Source organism: Polypterus senegalus, chromosome 7 (genome assembly GCF_016835505.1).
Source record: "Polypterus senegalus isolate Bchr_013 chromosome 7, ASM1683550v1, whole genome shotgun sequence".
Taxonomy (NCBI): Eukaryota; Metazoa; Chordata; class Cladistia; order Polypteriformes; family Polypteridae; genus Polypterus; species Polypterus senegalus.
Window position 1 is genome coordinate 119974571 of NC_053160.1, and position 22211 is coordinate 119996781.

The window sequence follows — 22211 nt, forward strand, 5'->3', positions numbered from 1 at the left end:
CCTCAGTTTATAGCCAATCAAAAGGCCCTCCATTGCTAATTTGTCACATTATTTGATTTTGCTGAATTCTTATATCCATTCTTGTCTGTCTTTCTCTCTCTGGCTTTAAGAGTCCTGTTATCTTGGTGTTTTTAAAGCACCTGTGGTTTTGTTGGGTTTATGTTGGTTTATTTTTTCCAGCATTTCTTGGGTTATCCTTTACTAGGGGTCATGTCTGTACTGTGTGGGAAATGCTACTGTGGTTTTTGTGTAATGTGTTTTTTCCCCTCCATCACTGCTTTTCTAAACTTCAAAGCATTTTATATGCCCTGCACACTTGCCATTTAAATGGGATTGTGATGATAAATGGTAATATTGTTTATCATGATAAATAAAACCATTGTCAACAATTTTTAATATCATCTCTGCCCCCAAGCTGCCACATATGAAGATGGAAAATAGTGCTTCAAAACAAAAGAGTCTTTAAATAACTGTCATTTTCTTTATCCATATTTCAAAGAAAGAAAGGAAAAGGAAATTAGCTACCCTGTATCACACATATTACAATTTAAAGTAAAAAACTTTGCCCAATTAACTAGAGCTCAGAGCTTACATTTTCACTTTTTTTAAAAAGTGAAAGTGGATAACGTAGAGATTTAAATTTTTAGAAAGACATAGTTTGCACAAATGCACATACTGTATAACTAGTCTTGATTCATATCTGGCATTAAAGCATCTAAGAGCAGGTGTTCCAAGTGTGAGCCAGTCAGCCTACATTTAAGTGGTCTTTTCAGCTGCTACATGAAGAAGGAAGGAGTGAGAAAAGAATCCCTTTATGTGGTGTATAATAAGGGTATCTTCAGAACAGCATGGGACATTCTTATAATTTGGTACTCTGTCCTTAGACCAGAGAAAGTTAACATGCCTGACTTTCTCAATAAATCATATGAAGTCTAAATGGGTTTTTCACAATGTCAGTTTAGAATATAGCTTATTGCCAAAAATATTAAAGCAGTTAATAAATTATGCCAGACATAATAACTTCTTCAATAAGTATATTAGTCTTTTTTTTCCTAAGGTTTTGCACGTTATTTCAAGCCAATCATGTACACTATTCCCATGGAATAGAATTGAATGAATGTAAATAGCTTACTAGTGCTATTCTGCCAGTTGAGGCTACATTTTAAAAGCTGTTAAGGTTCTCCCAACAATTATAAACCAGTCAATCAGTAATTACTATCATTGTTGACATATTCTTATTGTTTTTATGTATAATTCAAGAAAGTGTTAGAGTTTTGGGAAAAAAAGAACTGTTAAAAAAACAGCTGTAAAACTGTAAAAACTTTGTTATAAATTGCTACTCTACTCCGTGCAGGTTACCACTATTCTTATATAAGGTCCTCAAAAACTGACTGACTTAGCATTAAAATCAATTTCTCATAACATATTATTATTTCTACATTACATGTAGAAATAATGTACTTATGTTTAATCTTGCATGTGCTAGCCTCTGCCTCCTTGAGTAGTCCAACTGTAAATGGTCTATCAGTTACTGAAAAAGACACTCGCATCATAGGTGAAGAGTTACATTTGCTTTTGGATTGTTGGGTACTGCCTGTCTTGTTAACCTTAGTTTTGACTTATTGAGTAGTCTGTTTCTTATGCTAGAAGTTTTGGTTGTTTTCATTAGACATACAGTACTTTATAATCCTGCTGTTTCTTTACAAGTATTGAGGAGTTTGGACTTGAGGACTTCCAAAACTTTGTCATCACTATTCTTAATTATTGAAAAAGTTTTAATTAGATCGATTAAACATTTGATACCCTGTCAGTATTGCACTAATGCATTTAGAACTAATGAAAAGTATATTTTGATCAACAGTTTAACAGCAGTAGGCAGCTCCTCACGTTGCTCTGGAAGCCTCAGAATTATAGACATGAAGGCTGACATATTTAGCATGTAACCAGTCATTTCTTGTTGCTTCAGACAATTTATTTTCATAAAAAATAGTTGGTGATGCTGAATTGACCATGATGTGTGTGTGTTTACCTTGCAATGGGCTTATCACCCTGTTCAGGATTTGTTGCAGCCTTATGCTTGGTGAGTTAGGCTCCAGCTTCCCTGCAGCCAGGCTCAGGATTAAAGGGGCTTATAAAATTGAATGATATGATAGTATTTTGTTCTTGGAGATACCCTTTCCTCAAATTTTCAACCATTGATTTATAGTTCAACTTACTTTTCAACATTCCTGTTAAATTCTCATGTAATTGTAAGTATATAGCTACAGTTTAGCAGCATGTAGAAGACTTGTCTTTCAAGTATCATTCACTAGTAGTGCTTACTACATGCACAAGCTTAGCATAGTTTACAGTATGTATCACAGGTTTGCATAATTAATCTTTAAAGAAGTGAGACATTAGAGTGTGCACAGTGACATGACAAGCTGAAGACCTACAGTTAGTAGTAATTGCTGAAGGTAAGTGTTACAAATTATGTGTAACCATATAAGCAATGTGGTTACACATAAGCAATATTCCTCAGCCTTGGGGCATTCACTGTATAATCCTAGTTTTGCTGCAGCCAAGAACAGAAGGAAATGGTACATTTCTGTATGATTTACTATCTGATTGAAAACTTATTTCCCCACTAAAGGCATGTAAAAGCTATTATAGTACACAGCCAACTATGTGTAAAACTAAGGAAAAACTGTTTACATATGACATTTAATATTGTTGGATTAATAATTATAAATACAACTAATAGATTACTTAGCTCATATAGATGAATATGATTTTAGCTCATTCTTTTTGCCTTATTGTGTTTAATAGGGCTCTGAGCTAAACACTTTAACTGAAGAGCTATTTTTCTCATTTGTCCTCCTCCATATCATTATCCTCATTATTTTCAGATCCATGTTATATAAAAAATGTACATTCAGTTCTTACACTGCCTTCTCTGTTAAGCAGTCAGTTTCCATCAAATAAATAAAGGTGCATGTGTATTCGAGTGTTTGTTTGTTTTGCAAAGCACCATTGTTGAACCTGTTTCTGCCAGGTTTTGCACAGATTAACCATTTTTACAAAGTTATACCATAGGCCATGTTTTGTTCTGTAATTTGTCCCCTTGGGGAGCTTTATTTAGTGACCACATTTACCCTTTATTAGGTAAGTGCCCTTAGGGTCTTTATCCCTTTGTGTACAGTCCCATTTTCTTGAGTCTTGAGTAAGCCATTGCCTTCTAGTTGTGTATTATTTCACAGCCAATTAGTTAACTTGTCTTGATAATTCATATTCATATTAGCATATCAAAGTGTTTCCTTCTATCTGTAAAACAAAAATTGGGATTGTAGTCTTAGAAGGAAAGGGCAATTCTTTCTGGATCCTCTACAAGTAGAAGACACAAAGCCATTACAGGCACTAGTACTTCATTATTGAAGATTCATCAGTAATTGCTGGATGCATCTTATCTTTCAAGGCATGATGATCAAAATAACAGCCAACCTATTGATCATGTCTACACCAAATTCGGCACTAAGTGAAGGAGTATTCACTTGGTTTATGACTGCCAACTCAGGAGGGAAAAACTGTGAAAGATAGTCTTGCAAAATGAAATGAAGTCGATGTGATCACATTGAGCAAATGGTAATTAAAGTAAAACTTTTATATGCAGACACTAAAACCCCTTGTCGCATGTAAGGGTGACACAGTCATATGCTTCAGATTATATTACAGGGATGCCTGGCTAAATTCACAGATGAGTTCTGGTTACCTAGCCAGCATGGGAAGATATTCCTGACAGATGACACGTGCAGTACTTTATGCTAGGCAGTTGAAAACCAAAAGGCTTTCACTGGTAGTGTTGAGTCTGAACACAAACATGTCAAGGCAGTTATCGGAATCAATAATTTGTCTTCACCCGCTTGTACTTGTTCCTGTGCTGACAGCTGATGGTGGTGGAAATGGGTGGTGAAGCGAAAGGAGATTACATTACATCTAAAGCCTGTTTGGGGGAGACAAAAGCAGTGACTTGTTACAAGGTCACATATGTCATTGTGTAACATGCCAGAAATGTGGTATTGTTTTTTTTTTTTTGCCTCACCAGAACAACAACCCCTTACAGTATATGACATTGTTCCATTCCCTCATTAAAGCTTCTGCCATGTCACTTGGCTGCCAGAAAGTACTGGACTTCATTGATACCAGCACAAAGGCTGGCCACAGAGCTGTCTGGTTGCCCTCCATGTAATTGACTCATTTATTGCCTTGGAACTCAGTGCTTATGGCTGTGAAAAATGTGCAGCTATAAATTTAAAACTTATAAACCAAGAAATAACATTAGCTTTTGTTGATCTATGCTACAATATTTAGAAATGGGAACACTTCTGTAAATAATGTGAATATTTTTGGGGACACTGTTCAAAGAATAATAAAACAAACCTGTATTGTAACAGAAGGCATTTAGACATTTGAAGACAAGAAGAGTGCATGTCAACCTCATCTTTAATAATTAGATGCCATTTTGAAGGCCAACTTTGTCTCGGATGAGCAATGGCTGTATTATATTACATGGACTCCTGGACGTTGGTTAGATGTTAGAATGTTTTCTGGCAGGAAGCTCTCTGTTGCAATTTGTCAGGCAGCTCTCGAGGGATACACAGTCAGCTAGGGCACTAACTTTGACCCTTGAAAATGCTTGTACATCAGCTGAATGATTACTTGCCATCCACTTGGTGATGTCATTCTTGTTGGCAGAGGGCTTCCTTTATCTGCTGTAGTGCTCGGGTTTTTAAAATACTATGCCTAACTGTAACATTTGTTCAGCGTATGCGTAAGGTTACAGTTAGAGTAATTCAAAAAGAATGTATTGTAATTCCTAAAATAACCAAACTAATATTACTCTGAACCCTGAAATCCAATTTAACTTAAATTAATTGTTATAGAAACTATGGCTTTTCAGCATTCCTTAGTGTTAACTCTTTTTCATTTAGCATATCAGTATGTTTTCCATATCTAGTTTCTCTTAGCCTTTGAATTAGGTTTTGGCACATAAATCATGTAAATGGCTTTAAACATGGATGGAAGGTAGAACTAGATATTTTTCATCAAATATGACTTTGGATGCTTTGCCATATGTTCTGTATCACCTTACTGCTGTGACTATAAGAGTAAAATAGACTGTTTACTTTGTGTCTGTGTGGTCCAAATTTGTAGACTACGATAGTGCAGCTCAAGGCAAACCCCCAACAAGCTGAATTAGGTGAGAATTGTATGTTCAGTGACTGAAAGTATTTTGAGATTAGTTTGTAATTTTTCATTCTTACTGTTTTATGCATGTGAAACAAGTTGCAATTCATACACTCTATTTGAAGAAATTATTTTATACAATATTTGTTATAAATGAACTTATATATTTAAGTGGTGAAATATTGAGCTATGTTTTTAAACTAAAAGACACAGTTTGTTAATTCTGTACTTTATTCTTGTTGAATTCTCACAACCGTTGTTTGTGGTGACTGAATGGTGACCCCCAATATGCTAAGTAAAGTTCTGTGGTGCTATTAACAGCAGAAGAGTCTCCTTGACAGTGAGGAGATGGCTTTTGATTGAAAATAAATGGAATTCAAAATTAAATAAAATGACAAGCAATTACTAGTATAGCATATTATTTATTCTTTGGAAATGATGGATTATGAGATAAACTGACCAATGCTGTTGACAAAATTCCATCCTTTGTCCAAAATGTGTTCTGTTTTTATTGTTGTCCAAAAATTTTTTAAGCCAGATTAGTGTGTATTCGTATCTTATAATCAAGGAATATAGCTTCCAGTAATAACATAATAAACTAGAGGTTGAAAAGTAAATTTCCCTTATACTGTTTTTTTCAATATTTTAAATAGAAAAGGGCTCCTGGAAACAAAAGGAATAGAAATTTGTTTTCTATTTTTCTTCATCTGTTCATCCCTTTTCTGACTAGCTTACTCCAGGTTGTGGTTGTAGGATGCTGATGCCTATTCCAGCAATATCCTGCTTAATGCAGGAGCAAGCTCTGGACAAAACCAAGGCTCATCAGTTTGTTTTAATAACCTTTGCTTTAAATATAAATCATTAAAGCACAATAGCAACTGAAGTATTTAAAGTGTACTTTTTGTGTAAATGAACATCCATGGATATATTCATTTATTGTCTAGTGTCTTTAAAGGTAGAGGGGTTTGGTATGTATTTGGGATGTTAGAGAGTGCTTTTTCTCTTTTTTTTCTGTGACCTACATTAAATCCTTTAATGCCCCAAAGCACTGAAAAAAGGTGGACCCACAGCCCCCCTGCTTGTAAAAAGTAAAAACTACACTAAACTCTAAAATATATTTGAATTTTTCTAACTGAATCAAAACATTGTTGTCCCTTAAATGTGTGTTTTATTATTTTCAGCTAATGTTAAAAAATTAAATATTGCATTCTCTGCAATTTGAAATTCTCACAATCTTCCAGTCCTTCATTGTGGTACCATAAAGAAAGATGTACCTGAAAATGCTCTTTCCTTTTTAAATAGATTTTCTGTGCCTAGAACAGTGGAACCATTGAATTTATGCTCATACCAGCTATATATGAGGCAACTAGTGAAATAATTCCTGACAAACTTGTGAACATTGTTTCTGGATAAGCCAATACAATTTTCAAAGAAGTAGTAAAAGTAAACTCTCAAAAAACATTTTTTTTTTTTAATATCCCACACATATCTTCTCCATCCCAACTCTTGTCCTCTTATCCATTCAATCACTTGTCTGACAATGAGATGTGGCCTGCACCCACAATGCACTTGCACCTCGGACTATACTCTGACTACACCCAAAGTGGACGACTGCCACTGGGCTTCACTTTCTGTATTGGAGGGTGTCTCCTCTCCTCTAATTCTCTAAAGTAGATCCAGCAACATTCTTTTAGTTTAAGGGTGAATCACACACTCAAGGACATCAGTGGAAATTAAGGGGAAGTGCATTTTTTAGACTGAACCCAGGAAGCACTTCATTAAATAATGGGTTGTGGGACTCTGAAACAAACAGCTGACACATGTAGTTGAAGCAGAAGCCTTGACAACCTTAAGAAGAATCTGGATAAGATATTTTGACAGCTTAGCTATTAGCTAAACAAACAGGCTTGATGTACTGAATGGTCTCCTCTTGTCTGTCAAATTTTTTATGTTTAAGCACTATAGAATAAGCACGAGCAACAAGGCAAGTAGGGGAGCAGGTATAAACTTTTATTCACTCATAAGAGATTTCAAAGTCTTGATAAACCAAAAAGCAGAATCAAAGCAAATGATGTGACGACCAATGTTTTAGCACCTCTCACAGACGTTACCTGCTGACATACTAAGTTCCTTGCATTTCTGCTATATTTGGTTAACAGCATTATTCTTCTGGTCGTTATCATTTCATCTTCCTGCTTTTGCTTGCAGTTACTAACCTTTTAAAGCATATCAGGAACGTATTAGTATCTTGTTCAGGAGGTGTATATGCACAAAGGTATTCAATGGGCCTTGCATTTTCTGCACATTGAAAGTCCATAAGTTATGTTTTCCATGTTTACAGTTTGATACTTTGCTTATCTGTTTTGAATAGCAAAAAGAAAAGCCCCACTTCACTAACACTTCCTATTTTGTTTTGTTTAGGCAAACTGCTATCTAGTGTTAGATTGATACTAAAAAAATTGACTTTGGTATCAATGCCAGCTCTCAGACCTCAGTACCGGTTCCAAAATGGTACCAAAACAATTAATTTATAACTTCCACCTGTCACATATAATACAAGTGTGCTTTGTCTTCAGCATCACTATAGATTTGTAGCATTCTAGATGAATCCAGTTGCTGGTTGAGTGGAAACTCAACATTGATAGTTTATTTCTAAAGTTTCAATGCAGCTTTCTTCAAACATTACTGGAATGGGAGTAGTGTGCGGTTCACTTTCTTGTTTTCCTCATTGCTCACATTCACATTAGTTCAACCTTTTAAGACAAGTAGCTTGTTATGGCCTGATGTTATAGAATGAATGGCCCTGGTTCATTGGTTTCTTACTAATTTTTTCTAGTTCATTCTGTTCCCAGCTTATCTTCTGTCAGAATCAGACACAGAAAATGTGACTATTTTAATGAGTTCAAAATCCTAGTTAGTGTAAAAAGTTTCATTGAAACATTTCTTCTACACTATATTTTGGTATGGCATTCTTTCAAGCAAAGGATAACCTGTCCGAAGTCTCCTGTGCACTATTTCATTATATCCTAACTAGTTATTCTGTATTGCACTTTTATTAGTGATTAAAGTTATTTGAAAAATCAATTTATTACTATACTACAAATTAGTTGATCTTCAGTTCATGCAGTAGTGAGGATGGCATCCGTTCTTACAGAATATTCCATGGGATAGCGCATGTTGTCGGAGAGACTTTGAACCTTATTTATGTGGCACCCTAGAAAACTGTACTGTGCATGAGCCATTAGAGCTCACACGCACTGCCCTAGTTACAATACAGAAATGGATAGGTAGGTAGAGCAAAGATGAGGATTTTGTAATTAATTTAGTTCAAAAGATATTACATGACAGGGCTACTCTAAAAGATCTTACAAAGCCTCAATACTTATGCCAGCCTCATTTAAGAGAACATTCAAAGATTCTGATATTTTCATTACTTTAGTGATGAACTCACTGGCAAGTGGTCAGCCTGACCTTTCTTCTGTAATAATACTTGTGCTTGTTCCAAGAAGTGTTTGAGAAATTCCATGTTGCTGTTTATTTGTAGCCCTATCCGTAGATAGGGCAGGAAGTGCTTATAAGTTTAAAACTTTAGTTGCTCCAGGGTTCAAGGAGGACCTCCTAGACTTGAGATTTACATTCCAGAATAAAATCTGTATGCTTGGCAATTCAGATAACTGAGTGGAAAAGGCCAGAGTCCAAACATTAAAAAAGCTATTTAAAATAAATTCAATGAGTAGCTGAGAAAGAGTTCTGCATTGCATATATACACCCCTCATTTTTAACACTGCAATCCTGATTCTGAAAGCTGTGCTTGCTTACAGACACTCTGGGAATTCAATTGTATGAATAATAGAGTTCAAGTATGAAAGCAACTCAGACATATATGGAGCCACACAGGTTTGTTGTGACACTATATGAAAGGGGACAGGCATTTCTTGCATTGTTTAACAACACTTTTCCGTCATGAGACATTTTTCCATCAGACTAAACAAGACAGGTTTTAGTTACACGCAATTCTCAATTTCCAGGTGGTTAAATACTTTTGATAAGACGTTACATCCTTCTAGCTTTCTTCAAGGGCTAAATATATGTTTGCACTAAAGATGCATGTATCTAGCCAGGCTTCCTTTCATGTGAATTGTAAGAAGGTGTTTCCACTGGGCATGACAATAATTGGTATCATTTAGTTTAATGAATGCTTTTGATGATTAGAAAGCTAGAAACCAGTGCTTGCTTTTTTGTGAACTTTTTTTTCTTGTAGGAAATGGCAGTCTTTCATTACTAAAATGTTGTTTTGTGTTACTGTGAAGTCTGAATGTTCTCGCTGTGTGGCTTGTTTCAGTATTAAGAATTGTTGCAAAAATATGTCACTTACTTTCCTGGATGCTAAGTTGAGAATGAAGTTCCTTAAGTGTTTAGATTTGCAAGACCCTCTTGTTTTAGGAGTTCTCCACTTCAGGCTTTAGTGACTGGACAGTGTCAACTACTGTACTTGATTTGTTTAGAAATATTTTCACTGCTGGCTAATACTACCAGCAGTATTGACTGTGGTGAGTCCAGTGTGGCAGATCACTTTTAAATTCAATCTGTATAGCACCTTTCATAAAATTATTTTAAAACCTTCAGAGCAAAATTTAATGAAACAGTTCTTAAAAAACATTCATCGCTATTCCCCTTAGAAACAGAGTGGTATTATGCTAATTTTCAAATGAAGCAGAGTCCCCCAACCACTCTTGTTTTATAGTAACGCAAAGCACTCTTTGACCAAGTGTAGCATATAAACAGCTGTTTTTTTTCAGGAAAAAACAAAAGTAGCCAAATCAAGGGATACCTTTCCTATGGAAGAAGAATCAAAGCATTTTCAGTTTGAACATCCATCCATCCATCATCCAACCCGCTATATCCTAACACAGGGTCATGTGAACAGGAAAAAAATATTCTTTATTATTTGAAAAGAAAGTAAAATTTTCTAGATGAAATAAAGAACGAATTACATAGGTTAAGTTCTGTGAAACAGCATGGTGCTACGTTGGCTAACACTACTGCCTCACAGTTTTTCTGGTCCCTTAGTATGTGGAGACTGCATGCTGTCCCCCCATGTTCATGTGGGTTTTCTCTAGTTAAATTTGGCATGTTCACTTATTCCAAAGACTCACATGTTGGAAATAATGGTAACTGTACATTGAACTCCAGAAGCTAGTGCACATTTATGCCGTGTAATAGATCAACGTCCTTTCCTGCGTTAGAACCTGCCTTGCATCCAGTGTTACTTGGGCTTCCACCCCATTATGGAGAAAGCCAGTTCAGAAGATACTGAATGCTCTGTTAGGAAAGAAACCTGAAGAACAGAGTATAAAAAAAACTAATAAATCTAATTTATTTATTATTGCCATATTCAGAGAATGCATCAAAACTAGACTGTAAAATGAGAAAAAAATAAAGATTACAATTTGGTAAAGGTGAAATCTCTATAAAGAATGTGAAATTATCAAGTAAAATATTTCCTTGTGAAAAAGACACTGCAGCCAATAAAGGAGTCACAGAGCTTTTAAAACTTAGAAAAAATAGAAACCTTTGACTTTGAAATTTTAATATTGAAAGGGTATGAGAGATACAATAGATTTAACTGTGATAACACAGGGAAGCGCATAGACTCATTACATAGCACCTTTGTAACTCCAAGAATTTGAGTTCACTTCATGCCTCATTATAAATTTGTGGACTTGACATGTTCTCTTGGTGCCTACATGATTTTTATCTTGGTATTCCACCACATTTTAAAGACAAGTCAAATATGGTGGATGATGACTCTAAATTGTCCCTTACTGTGGTAGTTCGCCCAATCAAAATAGGCTGAAGTGCTCCAGGAATAGGCAGAAGCTCCCCGAGGCCTTTATAATAGACAATGTGGATCTAGAAAATAGATGGATGGATGACTACATATAAGAATTGGCAGTTTTGTTCTCTACCTTCCAAATAACCTTTTCCTAGTAGGCCATTTCAATATGAATCAATAAAAAAATCATACTTTATTCACTACCCCCCATTTTATTCTAATTCCTTGTTAAGTACAACAGTGGTCAGGTTGAGGAGGGTCTTGCACCTCAGGCTCTTTATTTATAAATTAAAGTTTGTGAAGACTGCATGTAAAAGTGTAAATCCTTTGGAATGTATGTCTGGTCTTTTTTTAATGTGTCTCAAGGAAAGAAAAACAAAAACAATGAAAGCCTGGAATTTCTTGTTTTGGACATTTGTTTTGCAGCTCTCTTCGTCCTAACGCACAGAGTAGTCGGGATAAAGTGCCAGCCCCAAGGTTAGCTCAACATATTTCTTGAAATAATCTTAGTCATGTCCTAGAGGCATGACCTCTAAATCATGGGTTGCCACTTACAAATGTTGTTTTTCCTATCTGTTGATGTATCACCTGGTGACTGTTGATATTCTTGGAAGTGAAGGACACAGAAGGGGACAGCCTTGGTCACATTTGTGCCTTTACAGTTTTTAATTCTTGTGCACCTTGATGGTTGGTGTAGTGTGGCTGCAGAGATACTGTCTATCAAAGCTAATGCCACCCCACTCCCGGGCTCAATATTCAGTCCTCTGTGCTAAAGAGCTGTATCTTCCTAAGGCCTACAAGACAGACACATTGTTTTTCTAACAAACTTAAATTATTAACATGCTGTGTACTTTTTGTAATGGAAAATTAACATTAGTTTATGTTGTTACCCTATGAAAGGGAAATTAATATCTATAAGCAATGCATTTCCAGTGAGAACCATAAAAGGTGCTAAAATGCAATCCAAAATAATGGGAGATAATGAGGTTTACAAAATAAAAAAACTGCTAAATTTATTACAGTTAAAAACCAACTGACAATCAAGAGCCTCAGTTAAAGTTTACCTTACTCTAAACTTGCCAGGTACACCAGGGCTAAAACATTTTAATATATTTTTTTTTAAAGTACTACAAAAAAATTCAAAGGAAAACCTTGTTGATATATTCTTTGAAAACTGTTCTGTTTTTGGAGTTCCAATGAAATATCAAAGAACAGTGATAAGATAAACTTTGTCTTCCTGTGGCTTCTGTACTTCAAAGCTTTAGAACATACAGTAGGCAATCCAAATGAGTTATAGAGTACATTGCATTGCCCCGTCAGTGTTTACTGTTGCTAATCTTGTTAAAATTTAGTTAAAAGATGCAACTTAGCATTTGCATCTCAGCCTCACATTGTTTTAGAAATGTTAGATGTTGAAGATTTGACCAGATATGCTAAACCAAATTGTCTGTTCACATCTAAAATTTCCCTATGAGTCCATGTTTCTGGAAGGGTGAAAATCTGCCAGTATATTTACCTGAAGGAGCTTGGTGGCCTTACATTACAGACAAAAAGGGAGCCAAGGTGGAAAATGACAAAGGCCAAAACAGCCTGCCCTTAACACCATTGAGCAAAATCCATTCCAGTACTTCTGGCAGTTTCCCAATACACCAAATCCAGACTGAATTTAAAATGACGGCCAATCTTTCTGCAGCCTCTTGCCAGCTAATTGATCCCATCTATCAGTTAGGAATGCTGCTAATTTGGCAAAGTGTCTCGGGGAAAGGGGAGTGTGGGTGAAAGGTCTTGCAGATGTTTCAACAGATACTTTAGAAAACGTAACGACAGGAAGCACAGTTACACTTGTAGTGGTACAGGGGAATCAGGGACCCATATTGAACAGCAACTGAAGTTAACCTTGTCATTAAATTCATCTCTCAGAGCCCTTAGCATGGGCTGTTAGAGCGCCCAACATTTAGTTAAAATCCCACATCCTGCACAAATGGGAGACAATTGACCACCTGAACAGAAAGCCACAACACAAATATTCATAAAAATTCAAGTAATAATAATAAAGCACGTCTTAAACGTGCACACATGTTCCTAGAATTTGACTCCAATTAATTAATGATTCTTTGGTGAAGCTCCTGTATTACGGTATGAGAGGAACTGAGAACATCCTAACTTAGGTTGAAAGACAAGGAGCAACATTTGCTTTCTGTGAGCTGTGTGAAAATAATGTCTTTCACACTTTCTTTCTGTTAGGCTCAACTTTATTTTTAGACTTGTGCTTTTAATATTTTTATAATTATATGTCAGCCCGTTGTCTGCCTTGAGTGATGAGCCTGAAAGGTATGAAGCTGATATACCACACAATGTCCAAATGTACTCGATCCACTACTGCAGGTTGCCCAAAAGCAATATAAATTGAATTAAACCAGCTGTTGAGTACTTCAGCTCTAGGAATTTGTCAAGACCTGCTGCCAGGAATCTGGCGGAATCTAAATTTACAGCACACTCATTACAAGACAAAAAACGTGTAATTGGAGTCTTGCAGAAACCTGCATCAGTCACGGGAATCGCCCACATTACAAAATCCGAAATCTCCGAGCTCAGAACCGAAACTGTGCCAAAATGTGCAGCATAGATAACTACACTTCTGAGGGACACACATTTTTATTAGATATTAGATGTAAGTGCTGGGTGTGCTGGAAACAGTTGACTTGTCAGCCACTTCAGGTGGCAGACTTGACATTTGTATGATTTATGTGTTTGTATAGTACTGTATGTTATCGAGTGATAAGAAGAATGGTAAGAAATCAAGAAAGTCAAGCTAACAACAGTGTTTTCTTTAGACAGCATTTGTAACCGACACGTTGCCGATATGCTGTAATGTCTAAAGCAAGAATGAATTTAGGTATTAATTATCTCTACATCTATTTACTGTACCTATTTCATGGATTTTTTATTTTCTTTGATTTGTGTGTATTTATATACATATGAATGCATTTTTGAGTGTGTGTCTTTGATTTTTTTTTTTTTTTTCATTTCTCTGGTTGCTACACAGCTGCCATGCTGTTTCAACATTAGATTCTAATAATTTTGAGTTGTCTACTTAAGAATAATTTGTTTTTTGTGTTGGGGCTTGATTTTCTGTGTGACTTACTGGCTGAAAGACAACATGATGCCCACCTTTAGAAATCACCCTCTCACATGGGACTAAGCATGCTTCAGGCTCTAGGGATAACCTTACTCTACATTTTTAGAGAAGTGCTGAGTTTCAAAATCTGAGATGACTTGTCACTTTTACACTAAATCAATTTGCTGGATGACAAGACAATCTTGTCCTTACTTAAGTGTCCTTTAGAGACTCTGCAACCAACATGTGCGGCATTGTTTGGGCTCTTGTTTATGTACAATCTGCACATTTAAAATTTAATTGCATCATACTGTGTATATTGCTTTATACATTTAGCAATAATTTATTTTGTTCAGTAGTTGACACATAAAATGAATGAGATATCTTATTTCTGATATTGTTTACACGAAGTGAATGTGTGATAATAAAAAGGCCTTCACAGTTTCTAAGTTAAATTTTGTTTATTAAGTGTACTTGCTTTTCAATTATTAGACTGTACACTATTGTTTTATATAACACATTGAGTAGTAAAAATAAACAACTTTTCACAAAGGAACCTGAAGGCACTCTTGATATTAGTCAATCAATCAATCAATCAATCAACATTTATTTATATAGCACATATTCATACAAAAAAAATGTAGCTCAAAGTGCTTTACAAAATGAATAGAAAAATAGAAGACACAATAAAAATAAATAAACATAAGCCAACATTAATTAACATAGAATAAGAGTAAGGTCCGATGGCCAGGGTGGACAGAAAAACAAAAAAAACTCCAAGGCTGGAGAAAAAATAAAATCTGTAGGGGTTCCAGACCAAGAGACCGCCCAGTCCCCTCTGGGCAATCTACCTAACATAAATCAAACAGTCCTCTTTGTATTCAGCGTTTTCATGGAAGGACCTGATGATGATGGTCACGTAGACTTCTGGCTTTCAGTCCATCAATGTTGGTGCATCATGATGCTTTGAGTAGGTGGTGGTGGCGCAGGCCGCCACCACAAAGAAACCGGAAAAAGAAACAGAAGAGAGAGTAGGGGTCAGTATGGATTTTAGAGCCACCATGAATAGTTATTATGAAGAATTGAACATACAGAGTATCAGGATTAAGTTAAAGTGAAGTTATAAAAAGGCCATGTTAAAGTAATGTGTTTTCAGCAGTGTTTTAAATTGCTCCACTGTATTTGCCTGGCGAATTCCTATCGGCAGGCTATTCCAGATTTTAGGTGCATAGCAGCAGAAGGCCGCCTCACCACTTCTTTTAAGTTTAGCTTTTGGAATTATAAGGAGACACTCATTTGAAGATCTAAGGTTACGATTTGGAATATAACGTGTCAGGCATTCCGATATATAAGATGGGGCGAGATTATTTAAGGCTTTATAAACCATAAGCAGTATTTTAAAGTCAATCCTGAATGACACAGGCAACCAGTGTAGTGACATCAAAACTGGAGAAATGTGTTCGGATTTTCTTTTCCCAGTTAGGATTCTAGCAGCTGCATTCTGCACTCGTTGCAAATGATTTATGTCTTTTTTGGGTAGTCCTGAGAGGAGTGCGTTACAGTAATCTAGTCTACTGAAAACAAAAGCGTGAATTAATTTCTCAGCATCTTTCAATGATATAAGAGGTCTAACTTTAGCTATGTTTCTTAAATGAAAAAATGCTGTCCTAGTGGTCTGATGAATATGCGATTTAAAATTCAGATTACAGTCAACGGTTACCCCTAAATTTTTTACTTCCGTCTTAACTTTTAATCCTAGTGCATTAAGTTTATTTCTGATAACCTCGCTGAATCCATTATTGCCAATTACCAATTGTCACATGATTAAAAAGCCATTTTTAAAATCCATAAACTATGGTGTTAATATAAGTGAAACTGCAAATGCAGCTTGAAGTAATACATCTGAAAGAAGTACTTAGTTTCAGATGGAGAGTCCATTTGGAATTAAAATTGAAAAGATACCATGGCATGATGCTTGGATTTGCTGTTCACTGTGGAGCAATTGAACTAATTATTTAGAAAATGCAAGATAAATTAAACACTGAAGTGTTGCTAAATATTTGCACTGGATGCCTAAAGCTTTGAAACAAAATAGATAGCTTAGTGATAATGTAGTGTATAGTGATTTCAGGTCCAAATGGTATTTATACTTAATGTTTTTATATACTGTATATTTAAAATATGTAGTGTGTGAATGATAGGTGTAAATGGCAAAAATGATTAAAGGCTATTTCCACACTGAAAAGGAAAGAAGGTAAAGGACCCAACACTTTGGCCATATAGTCTTTATCAGGTGTTCAACTGAAAAGGAAAACGCATCCCAATACTAATTTCTATGATATGGGATCATATATATAGTACAATACATGCTCACAGAACAAGAAAATACAGCAGCAGTTATTGTGTGGCAGAGAAGACCACTATGGCAATGTAAAGAGTTTCAGAACAATGTTAGAGATGACTGGAATTGTTTACCAAATAAATAATTTAGTGCATCTGTCATCTTTCATAACCCTCAATACTTCATTTAGAAGTGCATGCTCTGTTACTGCCTGCAGACACCAGACATGACTTGTTGCTCAAACCACACTAGAAGAAGATAGCCAATTTCAATATGGATCATGGAGATTACCCTTTATGAGTTGCAGATAATTTAATATTGTTTGTTATCAGTATGCTGCTGCTAGAGTATGTGAATTTCCCCTTGGGGATTAATAAAGTATCTATCTATCCATCCATCCATCCCAAGTTATACACTCGACTTAATGTCCATCGGCTGCTTGAAAAGCATCATCTCCATGATACTGACTGTTGCCTTCTAGCAGGCTGACCATGATCATCTTTTTCTAAAACACTTATGGCATCACCTTTGTGACTTGTAAACTGAATTGCTCTAAAAAATTAAATCTCTACCTACATTCTATAACTGCTTACATTACTACAGTCGTTTTTGCAAAGTTCATTTTATTTTTTTATTTTATCTTGTTACTGCTTTTATGTGTATAAAATATATATATATATATATATATATATATATATATATATATATATTCACACACACACACACACACACACACCCCTATTCCAACAGGCCTAATCTTCAGACAAGACATTATCGGGCTTTGGCTCTTAAACCAAAAACCTAAAAGCCTTAAATACGTCACTCATTTTCTGTCACAAACTGTCTTTGCTGAGCTTTGCATAACTCCAGACAAAATAAAAAAATGTACAAGGAGCCAGACGCTTCTAAGCAGAAAACTCCATGGCTTCTGTATATCTATAAACAAACTCTAACAGGTCCACTTACAACATCTGGTGTATTAATACTGTATGTAAAAGTGTAGCTGTTAAATGTAATAGTTAATAACAGACATAGACAACCAGCTTCCTAGAGTGCCACGGCCGTTACAGATTTTCATTCAAACCAGTTTGTTAATTAGAAGCTAATCTTTGCTGGTAATGGAGTGCCTTGTTTATTTCGAAAGCCCAAAGTTGCTATGCCATGTCACAGATTTCCTCCATTGTTAATTTTACTTTGTTACTCCTTAGGAGCAGAATGGCCCTCAGGCCACCCTCATGAAGTCTGTGTCTGATTGTTTGGTCAGAGACATTCACACCAGTGGCCTGCTGGACCTCATTTTGTAGGGCTCTGGCAGTGCTCATCCTGTTCCTCTTTGCCAAAAGAAGCAGATTTTGCTTATGGGTTAAGGACCTTCTATGGCCCTGTCCAGCTCTCCTAGAGTAACTTCCTGTCTCCTGGAATCTCCTCTATGCCCTTTTGACTCTGCTGGGAGACACAGCAAACCTTCTGACAATGACACGTATTGATGTGCCATCCTGGAGAAGTTGAACTACCTGTGCAACCTCTGTAGGGTCCAGGTATCGCCTCATGCTACCAGTAGTGACACTGGCTGTACCCAAATGCAAAACTAGTGGAAAAAACAGTCAGATAAGATGAGGAGGGAAAAATGTCAGTGGCCTCCACCTGTTAAACCATTCCTGTTTTGGGGGCCGTCTTATTGTTGCCCTTCTGGTGCACCTGTTGTTAATTTCATTAACACCAAAGCAGCTGTAACTGATTAACAGCCCCATCTGCTGCTTAACTGACCAGATCAAGATGGCTGTACTAATTCAGAAGGAGAAAGATATGCATCTTCAAGAGGCACCTGAGTAAATTAAAAATGGGTTGACTTTCTTTGTTTTTTTATTTACTCCGTTAAAGCCCTGTTGCTTATTCTGTGGCTGTTCTACTGTGTGTTGGTATCTGTGGACATGCTGTAAGTTTGCCATTTAGCTTGATTTAGCCTCCTTCTTCTGGCTATGTTAGTGTTGCCTAAATCCACCAAACTAAGTACAGTATTAGTTTGGCCGTCTTTCTAGCATAATTTTCCAGCAATCTGTGTAGAGTCTCCTGTTGAAACTATAGTCAGTTGTTATCTTGTTAAATATGGGAAAGCCTCACACACCATATCAATAATGCAGAAAAAAAAGCCTGTTCATTTAGAGCCCTTCATGTGTGGCTCAGGGCTTCTGTACTTAGCAGTGAGTAAAGATGAGAAGAGAAAAAGTCTTAGAGGCATTGACCTAGTTATTTCAAAAGCTTTACATTTTGATTTTTAAAAATTAACCCATTTTTTATTCCATATGAACAGTAGTGTCTAGTTAAAAATGCTGCTGGCTTTTCAGAATGACATTTTATAATGCAAGTGCAGCTGTAATAGTTGCCTTCTAGCACATAAACTTTATTCTGGTCTTTTTTTGTTCCTTAAATACAAATTTAATACTTTTAGAAATAGATATACTTCACAGATGTTGTTTTTTTTTAATAAAAAAGAGGAGGTGGTAAGTTGATTTTTAATAATAATAAAGCTAAACACATGTTCCTTCTGTAGCTGAGAGAAGGAAAACCAGAAGGAGCTGGCTATCAGAAGGAACATGTAACAAAATGGAAATCAGTACTGCCCTAAAGCTCTTAAGTCATGTTTTTCTTGCAAATGTGAGAAAGCAATACTCTACCTTTGGCCTTTGGTCTCCATAAGGCACGTCTGTCACACACACACACACACACACACACACACACACACACTATGTTGTGTTTAGCCTCCTGGCCACTAAGAAGTTATTCTCCATCTCTTTTACTAATAAAGATTCTGGCGCTACAGTAGATTTTGTACCCTGCTTCAGGGTTCAGATATTGAAAAAGCAGGACTCCTGCAGATAATGAAGAGTTACTATGGGGAAAGCTTTCCTGACATGAGAAATCAAAAGGAAAATATAAGACAGATTTCCTTAAAGTCACTTAATATTTTCCAAGCTCATTCTTTGAGTTTCCTTTGTTATGGTGTACCAGAAATCTATGAGAGGAGGCAATGATGTCAGTATCTGTGATATTAAAGATTATAAAGGAATATGCCTTTGTTTTGTAGACAGGTTGATTTCCAGTTCTGTGGAGGACTAAAAAATTAGAGGTCAGGTATTCATTCCTCAGAGAGAAAGCAAACATTTGGTATGAGTTGGAAATAAGGGAACTTCAAATCTCGACTTGATGTTAGGATGGATGAGGTTGTTAGGCAGAATGACCTGTTTTCATCACAGCTATTAAAATATTCAAAAGAAAGTTACAACTTTATTCAAAGTAACAAAGGAGAGAACATGGGAGAGTCCCGAGACTTTGGAAAACATCTTGCATCACCCCAGTCCCAAAGGTATCATGTCCTAGTGAGCTGAATGACTTCAGGCCTGTCGCTCTGACGTCACATGTGATGAAGACCATGGAGAGGCTGCTGCCTTACCACCTGAGGCCACACGTCTGCCACGCCCTCGACCCTCTGCAGTTCACATACCAGGGGAAGGTGGGAGCGGAGGATGCCATCATCTATATGCCACACCGATCCCTCTCCCACTTTGACAGAGGCAGTGGTGCTGTAAGAATTTTGTTTCTGGACTTCTCTAGCGCCTTCAGCACCATCCAACCTCTGCTCCTTAGGGACAAGCTGACAGAGATGGAAGTAGATTCATATCTGGTAGCATGGATCGTGGACTATTTTAAAGACAGACCTCAGTATGTGTGTCTTGGGAACTGCAGGCCTGACATTGTTGTCAGCAACACAGGAGTGCCTCAGGGGACTGTACTTTCTCTGGTTCTGTTCAGCCTATATACATCGGACTTCCAATACAACTCGGAGTCCTGTCACGTGCAAAAGTTTGCAGACGACATTGCTATTGTAGGCTGCATCAGGAGTGGGCAGGAGGAGGAATATAGGAAAGTAATCAAGGACTTTGTTAAATGGTGCGACTCAAACCACCTACAACTGAACACCAGCAAAACCAAGGAGCTGGTGGTGGATTTTTGGAGACCCAGGCCCTTCCTGACCCCGTAATTATCAGAGGTGACTGGGGGCAGACCTATAAATACCTGGGAGTGCAGCTGGATGATAAAGTGGACTGGACTGCCAATACTGATGTTCTGTGTAAGAAAGGACAGAGCCGACTATGCTTCCTTAGAAGGCTGGCATCCTTCAATATCTGCAATAAGATGCTGCAGATGTTCTATCAGTCGGTTATGTGAGCGCTCTATTCTACGCGGTGGTGTGCTGGGGAGCCAGCATAAAGAAGAGGGATGCCTCACGCCTGGACAAACTGGTGAGGAAGGCAGGCTCTATTGTAGACATGGAGCTGGACAGTTTGACATCCGTGTCAGAACTACTGGCGCTGAGCAGGCTCCTGTCAATAATGGAAAATTCACTGCATCCACTGAACAGGATCATCTCAGAGGAGCAGATTCAGTGACAGACTGTTGTCAATGTCCTGCTCCACTGACAGACTGAGGAGATTGGTTCTCCCCCACACTATGCAACTCTTCAATTCCACCTGGGGGGGTAAACGTTAATATTATACAAAATTATTGTCTGTCTGTTATACCTTCATTGTTATCACTTTTTAATTTAATATTGTTCTTTATCAGTATGCTGCTGCTGGAGTATGTGAATTTCCCCTTGGGATTAATAAAGTATTTCTCTCTCTCTCTCTCTCTATCTAAATGGCACTGGTACACAGTGTTAATAGTTTAAAGTGATGAATATTTGCATTTGGGAGAAGTAATATGTGAATTAACTTGCCTTTGTAAGGAGATCAGTAAAAAAGAGCATGCATTTAAGTATATGGGCCCTTCCATCCTCTCTTTTTCAGCATGTGCTCTGCCTTTGGTATTTGCTGCATCAGCCTTATAACAGCTGGAATGTAGTGAGAGAAGCAGATTTACAGTTTCCTTTACCAGATTACAGCAAAATGTCACAAAAAGGTCTGCTAGCTGTACTCCTCCTTTACACTACCATTTATTAAAATATAGGGGAGTATCTATGCAATGGAAATGCTGTACAATCTAAACATGCAGTTTGGGGGAAGGGACATGACAACTGCACTCAGAAAATTGCCTGCTGGTTTATGCTACTATGAACACTTGCTTTAAGATGCCAGAACTGACAGTTTGCCTAGCAAGTTGTACTATTGGCATTGCATTTTATCTTAAAACTGTCCATTTAGAAAATGTTTCATTTTAGTAGATGAGTCTACAAAAATAAGAAAAATGTAAACAAATGATGGTGAGCAGGAGAGGGAAAATATTCTACTATGAACGGTTTAGATTTCCTCATACCTAGTCATGTTAGCAACTTCCAGTCAATCATTTTTTTTTTTTATTTATCAATTTTTGCAGAAATCGCCTTACCTAAAAGAAATATAGAATACAATATGAAAGTAACACAAAATTTCAAGGTAGCCCTGGGTCACTAGGAACAGCTGTAGCTGGGGCACGTCAGCACAAGCCTCACTTTCATCAACTGCACAGCCCACTTGAGCGCCACAGGTCCTTCACACCAGTACACAGTTGTACACAAAGTGCTACAAAGTTCTACTCAAGTAGAAGTATTGTTACTTAGAAAAAATTTTACTTAAGAGAACGTATCCAACCTACAAAAGTTTAAAAAAAACAAACAAAGGCTCAGGGAAATTGACTCATGTAAAAGTACAATTTAG

General features: G+C 36.7%; 1 protein-coding gene across 4 annotated transcripts in view; it reads left to right on the top strand.

Moving 5' to 3' along the window:
- npnta (nephronectin a) overlaps window positions 1-22211 on the top strand; it is a 176175-nt gene that overhangs the window by 68274 nt on the left and 85690 nt on the right. For 2 of the 4 annotated variants that reach the window (XM_039759199.1, XM_039759201.1), the window contains exon 3: window positions 11486-11536. The exons of the other annotated variants lie outside the window; for them this stretch is intronic. In XM_039759199.1, the coding sequence (XP_039615133.1) occupies window positions 11486-11536 (51 nt within the window). The remainder of the gene's footprint in view (window positions 1-11485; window positions 11537-22211) is intronic. 4 annotated transcript variants of the gene reach the window in all.